The sequence below is a fragment of the Aythya ferina genome (genome assembly GCF_964211825.1).
Source record: "Aythya ferina genome assembly, chromosome: 6".
Taxonomy (NCBI): domain Eukaryota; kingdom Metazoa; phylum Chordata; class Aves; order Anseriformes; family Anatidae; genus Aythya; species Aythya ferina.
Genome location: NC_140303.1, coordinates 20,361,918 through 20,374,707, shown reverse-complemented (window position 1 = coordinate 20,374,707; position 12,790 = coordinate 20,361,918). Strand labels below are relative to the sequence as shown.

Sequence of the window (12,790 nt, the reverse complement as noted above, 5' to 3'; positions counted from 1 at the left end):
CTGCCCAATACTTTCTTCCTAGTATAATCCTGAGAACAAGCAAGCAACGCACACAGAACCATTTTGTAAAGGACACCTAAGTAAGCCATAAAATCTTGTAATTTATGTAACAAAGCGATATTTGCTCTTCATCTGCCCCTGAAAATAGAATTAGTTTAGTAAAGGTACATTACACACTGGCTAGTCAGTCAGACAGTATATAGCAGCAGCAGTTCCCCAGGGCTTCTGTGGGGACTGGGCATTGCATCGTGACCTGAAAGCTGTCTCCAATTCGCCTCCTACAAGAAAATGTTGGTGAGGGGAAAACAGTCAAAATAACAACAGGTCATTCATCAAACCATGTGCCACAGTCTTCTGTCTGACAGCTTCTTCAGCATTTGGGAGGAATCCCCTCGACACTTTGCACCCACTCGGGTGGTTACAAGAGATGGAGCTGTAGCAACAGGAAGGGCACGAGGGCTGTCTGAGTGTCCTCCTTCTCCAAAACTGCACCAGGCCTGTCCAACCATGTTGGCACTAGTCATAAATGTTGTGCCCATTACCCCCTGGTGCTGCATGCTCCCTGACCAGGGAGAGTCGTGCCCCTCAGGGTGCATTCAGTGGGTCTGCTCGCCATGGTGAGTCCAGCAGCATCGTGCATGCAGGGGGGCTGCTGCTGCCTCCCCCAGCCTCTCTGTAAGTGCAGCTCCACAGGCAGGGGTACCCGCTGGGCTTCCACACTGGGAGCATATTGCTCCCATGCCACATGGCTCCTGTGGCTTGAGGCACCCAGGTTGCTGCTCCACAGATGACTGGGCTGGAGGCTAGGTTGCGCAAGAGCAAGTGACTGGGGCAGGTGCTGCAAAGAAAGGCTGCTTAGCTCACCCAACTGCCCATTTGCCTAAAATCATGGAGATGAACCAAAAAACGACAGACAAAGCCTCCAGTTGCAGCCAAATAGTGCAGCATTACAATATAAGAGAGCTTGTCTTTTTTTTTTTTTTTTTTGTTATGCATTTGACACTTTTTCATGCTGTTTGACATTTAAAATAAAGAAATTGTCTTTCTTTTATAATGTGGAAATCACTTGGATCTTCCTGGGAGAGACACCTCAGCATTGTTCCTAATTGTTTTTGTGCTCCCAAATTAAAATGCACGTTTTAATTGCGGCATCTGTAATTTTAGCAGAAATGGTATAATTACAGGCGAGATACAGAGAGAATGTGCATCATCCCCTTATTATGTATCTACATTTTGTTTCAACCTTTTGTCTCAACCTTGTCTGGGGTCTGTCAAACAGACTAACAGAGTCAGTGCTCCTTGAAGAAACACATTTAACTGTGGCTTTTTCAGTTATTATGCTAGTTAGTAGCTTTTTTTGGGGGACTAAGGGGAAAGAGGAAAATCCAGAGAAGCTGCAACTGCTCTCTGTATGTGGCAATGTGGTTGTGCAGTCAGCAGGGTGGGCGCTGGGTGCAGAGCCTGGCGACAGAAAGTTCAGTGAATGAGCCCAGCACAGGACCAGCTGAGGCACTGTTAGTGTAAGCTCTGCTGGCATCCAAAGCATTGCTGTGTAGCCCAGATCTTCACTTCTTCCCCACCTACCCATGGGTTAGCTAAGTGAGAGGGTTTTCTGGAAAGTGTCCTTCCCTGCAAGTCGCAGCCAGGAACCCATTTGTGATGGGCAGCTATATAGCTTGTTCACGCATTAAAGAGTTTGGGTTAGTCCCTGTAAAAGGTCGTCTGTCTAATGACCAGTTGCTAATGGGTCCAGCCTTCTCTTTCAGGAAGTATTTTCCTTCTTAGCTTGATGAAAACTTTCTTTTTATTCTAAAATCTTTATAGCTATTAATTAAAATCGGTACTAATAACGTTTTTATTGATACCACAAGGAGTACCGAAAGGTTTTACTGGTGGATACAGGAGAGTAAGCAGAGGCTTGAGTCCTGCTGGCTTATGTGACTTTTTCCAAACTGACCATTTCTTCAATTGGAAGAACAATAGCAAAATCAAACAAAAATTACAACTTTACAGTCCTCATGTAGATGTGGTGTCAGAAAGCAGCATCCTAATTTCTGTTGCTTGCCATCTGTGACTTTCAATTGAAGAAATTTTGTGAATGGTTTTACATAGTAACATAAATGCTGACTTTTCTTTTGTCCTCAGAAAAGGCCATCTTTCAAGCAGATCATTTCAATTCTGGAGTCCATGTCAAATGACAGCAACCTTCCAGACCAGTGCAACTCATTCCTGCATAACAAGGCAGAGTGGAGGTAAGTTTCCTGCGTTCCAAGATGGAATGATGTGGTTTTCTGAGTCTGTACTCTTTGCAGATGGACATCAGACTCTGATGAGGTATCAGTAGAAAAATATCTGCTTTGTGCTTTAGATATTTTTAGAATGTAATTTACCTTGTTGTTTTTCAGGAATGCACAGAATGCTGTGAAACTTGTATTGGGAGCCAATACACTTAGCTGAACACTATGTTTATTACATTGGTTTAGGTATCATGTTATTTATGGTTTTGTGATTCACGTCTTAAAACCAGCTGCGTGTTCTCAGTGAATAGTGTGAGGGCCAAGCAACTCAGGTATAAGTACTGTTTGATGCAATTCTCACAGAAAGCAGATAGGTATATCTTTATATTAAAAAATGATAAAGATAAAAGACATAACAGAATAAATTTTCAAATCAAATTTCCATTTGTCTTCACTTCCGATTTGCCATTTTGTGCATTCTTTCGCTTGTATTGACTTTGTATCCATGAGTTAAACATATGCCCGGGCTAGGCTTGCTTTTGCAAATTGCTTGAGCATATAGTTTTACCTATTGCTGATTGCAATTTATATCCGTAAGTGATTCTAAATGGAGATGAGATTTGAGAAAATGGTATTACAGGACCCAGTTTTACAGTAAAAGCGTCAGCCTATTTCTCATACGTGCCAAAACTTCAAAAAATGTCCCCAATGCATATTTGTCAGTTGGAAAGCCTGCAGCTTCACAGTACATCCCTGTGTTTGGAAAAGCAAACTGAAAACAGATCTGCATAGGCAGAAGATTTTTACCAGGCGACCGCGCTGCGGTCTATATTAAGAAGCTTGGCCTCTCTCCAGGTGAGCTGGGAGCTGAAGCTTCCCTGAAGGCCGGAGCAGGGGGCGGCCGGAGGAAAGGGACAGAAAGGAAACGAGCCTCGCAACAAAACCCGAATCCCAAATTCCCCTCGCGGCCTTCCCAGTAAAATCAAGACGCGCACTTTTAATTGCGGGGAGTGGAAAAAGTGAGCTGGAGCCGGGACGCTTCCCCGGTCACATGGCGGCGGTATAAATAGCCGCTGGGCGCTGGGACGGATCCTGCCCGGGCCGAGCCGCGCTCGGCAGCGGCCCCCGCACCGCCGGCACCGGCGGCGGCAGCGCGACACCTGCTGGCGGCCGCCCGGCCTGCGCCTGCGGCCCGCTGCGCCCCCGGGGCCCAGCCCCTTGTGACCTGGTACTCGGCCCCTTGCACCTCGGAGCCTGGCCCGCAGCCCCCGCGCCTCTGCCCGCAGCCCCAGCCCGCCGCCGCCGCCTCGTCCCCAGGTGGGGCGGTGTCGGTGCTTCCTCTAGCCTTCAGCCAGCCCTCGCTTGGCTCTCAGTGGTTTCGGCCGTGGCGTGGTTTTTGCTGCACACTGCTTACACCCCCCCCTCGCTCCCCCCCCCCCCCGTATTTCACGGCTTGGTACCTAGCATGTAAAAGCTTGTTTCTTGGCCACCGTCTGCAGGCTTCAGGCATCATACTGCGTTTTCAGTTGTACAAAGATGAACCCCCCCCCAGTGAGGGGTTTCTTAGACAAGCGTTGTATTCCTTGGGTTTTCTGTTATTTTCCCTTTTAAAATTTGCACAGATAGGGAAAATCCATTTTTTTTGCTATTTATTACTATTCCTATTTGTGCTATTTTGGAGACTAACCTCTTCATTCTGCAAAAGCAGACAGTAAAATCAAACTTGCCAAAGTGGGTTTGTGGAAATAAATATTTATTTTAATGATGAACAAGTATTCAAATTCCTTTGGCAAAAGCGAGTATCTACTGAAATCTCACCGATATAGCAGATTAAAAACCCATGCTAGCTAACATTCGGTAAACTATTTTTTCACGAAGTTGATTTATTTTTTGTAGTGTGAGCAAGGTAGCCCAAGTATTGAGAAATCTTACAAAAGTTATTTTGATGCATCTAAGTTGTTACAAAAGGTATGGCTGACAAGTCATGGAAAAACTTCTTTACCATGGAAGGTTGTTAAAGGTAAACTTGGCACATTTTTGCCACTTGCCGAGGCGATAGGCTCCGGGGCAGACGCGTTCTGCAGCAGAGCGAGGGATCGGACAGGCAGGGCTAATTTTTCCGGCACTGAGCCCACTCGAGGGAGCCGCCAGGACCTCGTGAGGGAGGTGAACGAGGCGAGAACGAGGCGTAGGCGGAGCCAGCAGCGCCCCCTCCCCGGCCGTTCAAAAGCTGCCCCTAGGGAGCGCGAGTGAGCAGGAGCGCAGTGACCAGGGCTGGCGGGTAGGGCGGGGCGCAGCAGTTAGGGCGGGGCGGGGCGTGGCAGTTAGGGCGGCAGTTCGCGCAGTTAGGGTGAGCAGAGGGGGCAGAGCGTTCCCCCCCGCCCATACGAACACCTCCTCTAACGGCGGTCTAGCGCTAGCTCAGCTGCAATGGTGTACACCAGGCACAGCGCTCTCCAGGGGCTCAGAGGCTGGTGCCAACACAGAAATTTTGTTTTGACCATGGGGAGCTTTACTCTGCACCCTGACCGCTGAACCAGGATGAGGAGACTGATGAGGAGTCCTACGGGCAGCTGACAAAAGTTGCGAAATCGTCAGCGCTTGTTCTTGTGGGGGACTTCAACTTCCCAGATATATCCTGGAAGCACAATGCAGCCCAGAGAAAGCAGTCTAGGAGGTTTCTGGAGAGCGTGGAAGATAGCTTCCTGACACAGCTGGTCAGTGAGCCTACCAGGGGAGGTGCCCCCCTAGACCTTCTCTTCACAAACAGAGAAGGACTGGTGGGAGATGTGGTGGTTGGAAACTGTCTTGAGCAGAGTGACCATGAAATGGTAGAGTTCTCCGTTCTTGGAGAAGACAGGAAGGGGACCAGTAAAACTGCTGTATTGGACTTCCAGAGGGCTGACTTTGAACTGTTCAGGACACTGGTTGGTAGAGTCCCTTGGGAGGCGGTTCTGAAGGGCAGAGGAGTCCAGGAAGGCTGGGTGCTCTTCAAGAAGGAAATCTTAATGGCGCAGGAGCAGTCTGTCCCCACGTGCCCAAAGACAAGCCGGCAGGGAAGAAGACCGGCCTGGCTGAACAGAGAATTGTGGCTTGAGCTTAGGAGAAAGAAGAGGGTTTACAATCTTTGGAAAAGAGGGTGGGCCACTTGGGAGGACTATAAGGATGTTGCGAGGCAGTGCAGGGACAAAATTAGAAAGGCCAAAGCTCATCTGGAGCTCAATATGGCTACTGCCGTCAAAGACAACAAAAAATGTTTTTACAAATACATCAATGCTAAATGGAGGACTAAGGAGAATCTCCAGCCTTTACTGGATGCAAGGGGGAACTTAGTTACAAAAGATGAGGGAAAGGCAGAGGTGCTCAATGCCTTCTTTCCACTCAGTCTTTCTTTAGTGGCAAAACCAGTTGCTCTCTGGATACCCAGTACCCTGAACTGGTGGGAGGGGATGGGGAGCAGAATGTGGCCCTCACTATACATGAGGAAATGGTTGGCGACCTGCTACGGCACTTGGATATATGCAAGTTGATGGGGCCGGATGGGATCCACCCGAGGGTACTGAGAGAACTGGCAGAGGAGCTGGCCAAGCCACTTACCATCACTTATCAACAGTCCTGGCTATCAGGGGAGGTCCCAGTCGACTGGCAGCTAGCAAATGTGATGCCCATCTACAAGAAGGGCCAGAGGGTAGACCCGGGGAACTATAGGCCTGTCAGTTTGACCTCAGTGCCAGGGAAACTCACGGAGCACATTATCTTGAATGTCATCACACAGCACAAAAAGGGCAACCAGGTGATCAGGCCCAGTCAGCATGGGTTTATGAAAGGCAGGTCCTGCTTGATGAACCTGATCTCCTTCTATGACAAAGTGATGCGCTGGGTGGATGAGGGAAAGGCGGTGGATGTGGTCTACCTTGACTTCAGCAAGGCTTTTGACACCGTTTCCCACAGCATTCTCCTCAAGAAACTATCTGCTCGTGGCTTGGACTGGCGTACGCTTCGTTGGGTTAAAAACTGGCTGGATAGCTGGGCCCAAAGAGTCGTGGTGAATGGAGTCAAATCCAGCTGGAGGCCGGTCACTAGTGGTGTTCCCCAAGGCTCAGTACTGGGGCTGGTCCTGTTTAGAATCTTTATCGATGATCTGGATGAGGGGATTGAGTGCACCCTCAGTAAGTTGATACTGTTGCTGGATAGTCCGCTGAATATCAGCCAGCAGTGTGCTCAGGTGGCCAAGAAGGCCAACAGCATCCTGGCTTGCATAAGAAACAGTGTGGCCAGCAGGGCTAGGGAAGTGATTGTCCCCCTGTACTCTGCTCCGGTGAGGCCGCACCTCGAGTACTGTGTTCAATTTTGGGCCCCTCACTACAAGAAAGGACATGGAGGTGCTCAAAAGAGTCCAGAGAAGGGTGATGAAGCTGGTGAGGGTCCTGGAGAACAAGTCCTACAAGCAGCTGAGGGAGCTGGGCTTGTTCAGCCTGGAGAAGAGGAGGCTCAGGGGTGACCTTATCGCTCTTTATAAGTACATTAAAGGAGGCTGTAGCGAGGTGGGGGTTGGTCTGTTCTCCCACGTGCCTGGTGACAGGACGAGGGGGAACGGTCTAAAGTTGCACCAGGGGTGTTTTAGGTTGGATATTAGGAAGAACTTCTTTACTGAGAGGGTTGTGAGGCATTGGAATGGGCTGCCCAGGGAAGTGGTGGAGTCACCATCCCTGGAGGTCTTTAAAAGACGTTTAGATGTAGAGCTTAGCGATATGGTTTAGTGGAGGACTTGTTAGTGTTAGGTCAGAGGTTGGACTCGATGATCTTGAGGTCTCTTCCAACCTAGATAATTCTGTGAGTCTATGATTTTATTTCTGGACGAATAAATGACTTGGAGGTATGATAGAAGAAATACGAATTCATGATTGGGCATGATTTGCGTGAGAGTGAAGATGATTTCTGAATTTAACTGAAATGAAAACATGAATACAAAAGAAGAGCAAGTCATGTGGGGGACTTGTTCAGAAGCTGGGGTAAGAGGGGTTCTCTCGTATGTGAATTATAGTAATCTGCCCTGAGGTGAAAGCGGTATCTGTATGGAGCCATTTAGGAAGGCTAAGCTACATTAATAGAAAGAATGCGAAAAATACAGTTTGAAAAAAATGAAACAGATTAAGGACTTGTACACATAAAGTGGTCCCAAGGGATAAACTAAAACTGACCATTTCTGAGAAGACTTGCACAAGTTTAATGTGCTTTAACTTCTATATTAAAATTTGTGCGTTTACTCATTGCTTTATTTTTTTATATTATTAATTTATTTTTTTTATCTCATTGGGATTTGCAAATAAATAGTTTAACCAGCAATAGGGAAAGAATGAGATGTGTTACCAAGAAATAGGGACTTCTAATGAAGCCTGGGCATCAGAAAACTGTAGAAGGGTGGAGTTGGGAAAAGTGAAGGTTACACTTATGCCTTTTCAATGGATCTCCAAATTAGTGACCCAGGTACTGCACGTTCGTGGGGATACTGCAGTTCCCAAAGCAAATTAAAGCTGAAACAGGCTGGGTTGCATTTTTACCCCCACCAATATACCTCCCCTGTCATGTCTCCCCCCTTTCCCCCCACCCCAAAAAAAAAAAAAAAAAAAAAAAAAAAGGTTCTTTTTGTACATAGGTGCACAAAAAATGCATATCAAATGATGAGTAGACAGTCTCTTCCATGTTCTCTAACCGGCTGGCATGAAAACAGAATGCATTGAATCCATCCACAACTGGCAGAGGTGATGGGTCAAAATGTCATATATCTTACCTTTAACGTGGTCTTATTAGCAGCATTTACTGATATTGATGTTTATAGTAACAATGTGTTTTAATGTGCCTGTTCTATTTTTTCCTTAAAATATCCAGTATCTTATTTCCTAACCCTTACCCTTAACATCTTTATTATTAATCAAAAAGGGGCACTGCCTTACAACTAAGTTGCGCAGATTTGCCTTATGTTTACGTTCGTATTCTGTAATCTCTTTAGAGCTCTTTCTCAAGTCGCTTTTATTATGGTAGGAAAAAATGACTATTGAAGTAATGATGTTCCAATTCAGTGAGAGATCACATTTGTCTGCATTTAGTCATATTTACTAACTGCATTTTTCTTCCATCCTCACCCTGCAAATGACTGTTCTAATGATTAAAGCAGTCTGTGATACTTACATAGTGTATCAGTAGCAATTCAAGACATACAAACAAATACCATTGTTTTTAATCTGTGAGTGTTTATCATTATAGTTTCTAGCAATAGAATACACATTATTCAGTGTCACAGAATGAGATTATTCTAGATAGCAAGCAAGCTCAATCTGCAGAGCTACAGACGTGAACAAATACATGTGCCCTACAATGTATAATGTTTCAAGCTGCTTCATTTATGAAGACTCATTAACTGGGCAATGTACGGTAGCTTTCTCTTTAATTACACAGTTTTATTATCCAGTGGAATTATTTTTCAGAATGCAACTGTTTTTGCAGACTGACCTTTTATTATAAGAGAAGTTTCTGTCTAATGAAGAGAGGTAATTACAGCACAAAACAGACTTTTGACATATAGAAAGCTATTGTTACCAGGACGTTGCTAGTAGGGATTGTTATTTAAAAGAGAACCTTAATTTACATATTTTAAAAATTATAGAGTTGCATATAAGTAGAAGTGATGTGGAGAGACCAACTAAGGAAAGCAGTGTGCAGCTATCCTCGAATTGCTGTGTAGTTCCCACAGCAGTTTGCATAGTACATGTTGCACTGGGCAGGAGGGGTTGATGACAAGGAAATGAATGCTGGGAGAGGAGTCCCTTTTTGACCTTCTGTTCAATGCTTTTCAGTTTCGTTCCTTTAAAGAGTCACAAGATTTAGGCAGAGTTCTGCCAAATGTATGCATCTGTACATCTGTCAAACATTGTTTGCAATATGTTCTAGACATTTTAAAACAAAAGTTGAATTTGTTGTTTATTAAGATGCGTGACTATTTTCCACCCAGCACAAAGATCAGCCTTGACCTTTGCATGCCTAAACATGACTGAGATTTTTTCTTGAAATCTGAAGCATAATAATTGCAAAGGACATTTGTTCTGACCACCACACTGAACAGCTCGGCTCACTCAGCATGATTTAAGTGGGATAAATGCCCTTGCCCCAGGTGGCTGATTTTTGCAGTAGAATTAAGCGTGGTGGTAGAGTTTGCAGTAGTTTGCTAGTTATTCCCACTCTTGAATCTTTTCACTGCACTGCTGTGTGACAGAGATGTCTTACTGAAGTAGGACATACATAAGATTTTGGTTATTTACATTCTTTTATTTATTTAAATAGGCATTTTGGGTATATGCTTTCCCACATTAAGAACCTGAACTCGTTTAGATTGCTAGTGGAAAACAGCTAAATAATTCCATGATAGAACAGGGTATTTACAGGAAAAATACACACATTTTTTCCCCAAATAGAAATGATAACTACTGTGTCATTAGTAGTTTTATTTTCTTTCTGTAAACATCAGAAGGAACAGACTTTTTGCAGTGTGTTTACAAAGAGAAAACGTTGAGAAAGTTTGAACAGATGTAGTTGACATTGCTTAGTCTCAATAGCTATCTTAAGAGCTCTCTTCAGGATCTGTCTCTTTAGGAGATCTCTCTATAGGAGCAAAATGAAAACAGTGTGATGAATTATTCTCATAATGTGAATGGGAAATAGTTGAAGTAACAGTCAGGATACAGGTGGCAGGCAGCGTGCAGTCTTCCAAACAAGTCACAAAAGCTTTTTGCTAATAACTTCCATGCAAATAAAGTCTGTGATACAAACTGGAAGATTTTCTTTGGTTATTACACAAGCAAAATGTAGCTGAATTTACCAAGGGAGTTATTTTTCTCTATGTTGTAGTACACAGCCGTGCCTTTGTAGTGCAAAGCTTTTGTTAAACTCTTTTCCAGGAGCAGTTCAGTTCATTTGTTTAAAAGATACTGTTCATTAGAAAGAATGTCAAAGGAAATCACTTCTTTATGGGACAAAATATGTGAAGTGTAACCCAAGAGAGATCATATCTAAGGTCCTTAGAGCACAGCTTTTGCTTCCTGTCTGTCTTGTTTTTCACACCTCTGCATGTATGGTGAAAAGCAGAAAAAAAGTAAATCAAATCCTTTTATTAATTGTTCCTAACTTGAGAAGCTCATAAACATTTTCAGGTCTGGGTCATATCATGCTTTATATTGCTCCTCATGTGTGTGTACTCTTATATCTTAACCTAGAGAAACAGGAAAGTTAGCGGCAAAAATACTGAAATAGTGTTTAGGTGTATGATGAACATGAGTCCAAATAAATTTTATGGCCACATTATAAACCCAGGCAAACTGTCTTCTCTAGACTACTCGGATTGTATTGCTAATAGTTGTCCCATTATTACTACTTAATGCAGATTCTTTAGGGATAATATATTTCACAATGTTTGGGTAAGAAAATGCCATTTTAGTTTTTAGAATTGTATTATTAGATGGCATTCCTACCCCTTTTTAAGTTTTATTTTCTTCAGTTGAAGGTATTGTGGTTATTCTAAAGTATAAACATTGTCAGTTGTTCTTAAAGCTCTGAAAGGCTTTGCATTTGGTAATTAAATGAACTGCCTGAGTTAGTATTGTACTTTTTAGTCTTTCACATTTAATTAACATTCAGGTGGGAATTATGAACAATTTATATCTGTCAGGAAAAGACAAGACATAACAAATTGTCTCCGTGCAGATGTGAAATTGAAGCAACCTTAGAGAGACTAAAGAAACTGGAGCGTGATCTGAGCTTTAAAGAGCAGGAACTAAAGGAACGGGAGCGACGTTTGAAGATGTGGGAGCAGAAGTTAACCGAACAGTCCAATACTCCTGTAAGTAGACAATAATTCAACCTTTCATCTTACTTCAGAAAGCATTTGGAGCTTTGTCTATGCAAATCTCAGGACATACCGTGGAAATAGTGCCCCCATTTTCTTTATTTGTTGCATTGAACCAATTAAAGTCTTATAACATCACTGCAAATAACTATATATATCTATATATCTATATATATTTAATGATCTAATACATTAGATATCAGATACTTTCTGTAGTTTATTTTGTTCCATGGGTCCTTGAGTAGTTTCCCATTGATTTAATTATACTTCTTAGCTTTAAAAGTTGATTGCATTCAATAAAGTCATTTTCAACTAGAAAGCTGTTGACTTTAAATGGATGCAGGATTGGTCTTAGGAGTAAAATTTGTTTCTTAGAGAAGAAAACTTGAGAAACCTATTTAGATCTTTATAGTCTCTCCTTTTGCTATGAGAAGAGGCAAATTTCCATGCCATGAAAAGCAGGTCAACATTTGAGGTGTTAATTTAGGGCTTTGTTCATAATTACAGTTAACGTACTTGTACTGGCCATTTGTTAGCTATTAGAACCACTGCATTTCTATTAATAAATTGAACAAAAAACTTCTTTGGGTTATCACAAATTTCTTATTGAAGTATGATACTCATGATGACAGATTGGCAGAAAGAGTACTACAGGGTTAGTGCCTGACTACACATACTATGACAGAATTGTTAAGAAAAATACCACAATTACCCACTTGTCTTTAAAGTACTAGCCAAAACAAATACGAAATTGAGTTTGCAGTAGCATATGATTTACTTCTCCACAATTTTATCCTACTTATAACATTGATTCTAGCCAGAGCCATTTACATACAACTTATTTTTAAGGCATGGCTTATTCCTGTTTTTTGAATGAAGTTGCATTCATGTTCCAGCTGTGACCATGTAATGAAATGATGAAGAGTAAATGTTTTCATATGTGCAGATACTATGTGTTCCTAGTAGATATCTGTATGTCTGCTTTAATGCTTGCATACTTCTAGTAACTGAGCTGTAGACCATCATCTGTCTTGCACACAGCATGAGACACGGCCTTAATGAGCAAAGCTTTTCACGAGCAAGACCCTAGGGTGTTTTTTTATGCTGTATTTGCCTATGACTTCTACTTTTCACTTGTAGCTGGTATTGCTGAATAAAGCATTGTGCTAAGGCCTATTTTGCTAAGCATGAACTGTCTTTCTGCATAACATTAACACAACTCTCCTATTGCATTTAAGTGCAATTTCCTATAACAGAAAAAGACAGGTTTGTTTTTCTTTTCCGTAGATCTTTAATGAACTGTTACATGGAACAGCTTTAAGAAATTAAAAAAAAAAAAGCTCTTTTCTTCCCTTTTCTTGGAAAAAAATGACTTTGGTGAAAATTGGCTTGTTCTGGTAGGATTTGTTTCTTCAGAACAAATGAAGTTCTACAAGGCAGTGGTTAAATATACAACTCTCTTAAATTCATAGCTGTAAATCCTTTGGAAAATATCCCCGGGCATTCTCCTTGCAAGTTGTAATCCTTGGAGTCAGGTGTCTCCCTCCATCCATCCCTTGGCTTAGGGTATGTCTGCTCAGTAATGCCAAGCCATATGATTGCAGCAGGGAGGTGCACTGCTTGATTTTAAGCTACCCTGGCTGTAACAACAGTAGTT

The 12,790-nt window shown here is 43.0% G+C and overlaps 1 protein-coding gene across 4 annotated transcripts in view; it reads left to right on the top strand.

The window, feature by feature from the left end:
* The window catches only part of MAP3K20 (mitogen-activated protein kinase kinase kinase 20), an 86,764-nt gene that overhangs the window by 51,417 nt on the left and 22,557 nt on the right, over positions 1–12,790 (top strand). For all 4 annotated transcript variants that reach the window (XM_084523589.1, XM_084523588.1, XM_084523590.1 and 1 more), the window contains exons 10-11: positions 2,146–2,252; positions 10,992–11,127. In XM_084523589.1, coding sequence (XP_084379715.1) covers positions 2,146–2,252; positions 10,992–11,127 — 243 coding nt within the window. The remainder of the gene's footprint in view (positions 1–2,145; positions 2,253–10,991; positions 11,128–12,790) is intronic.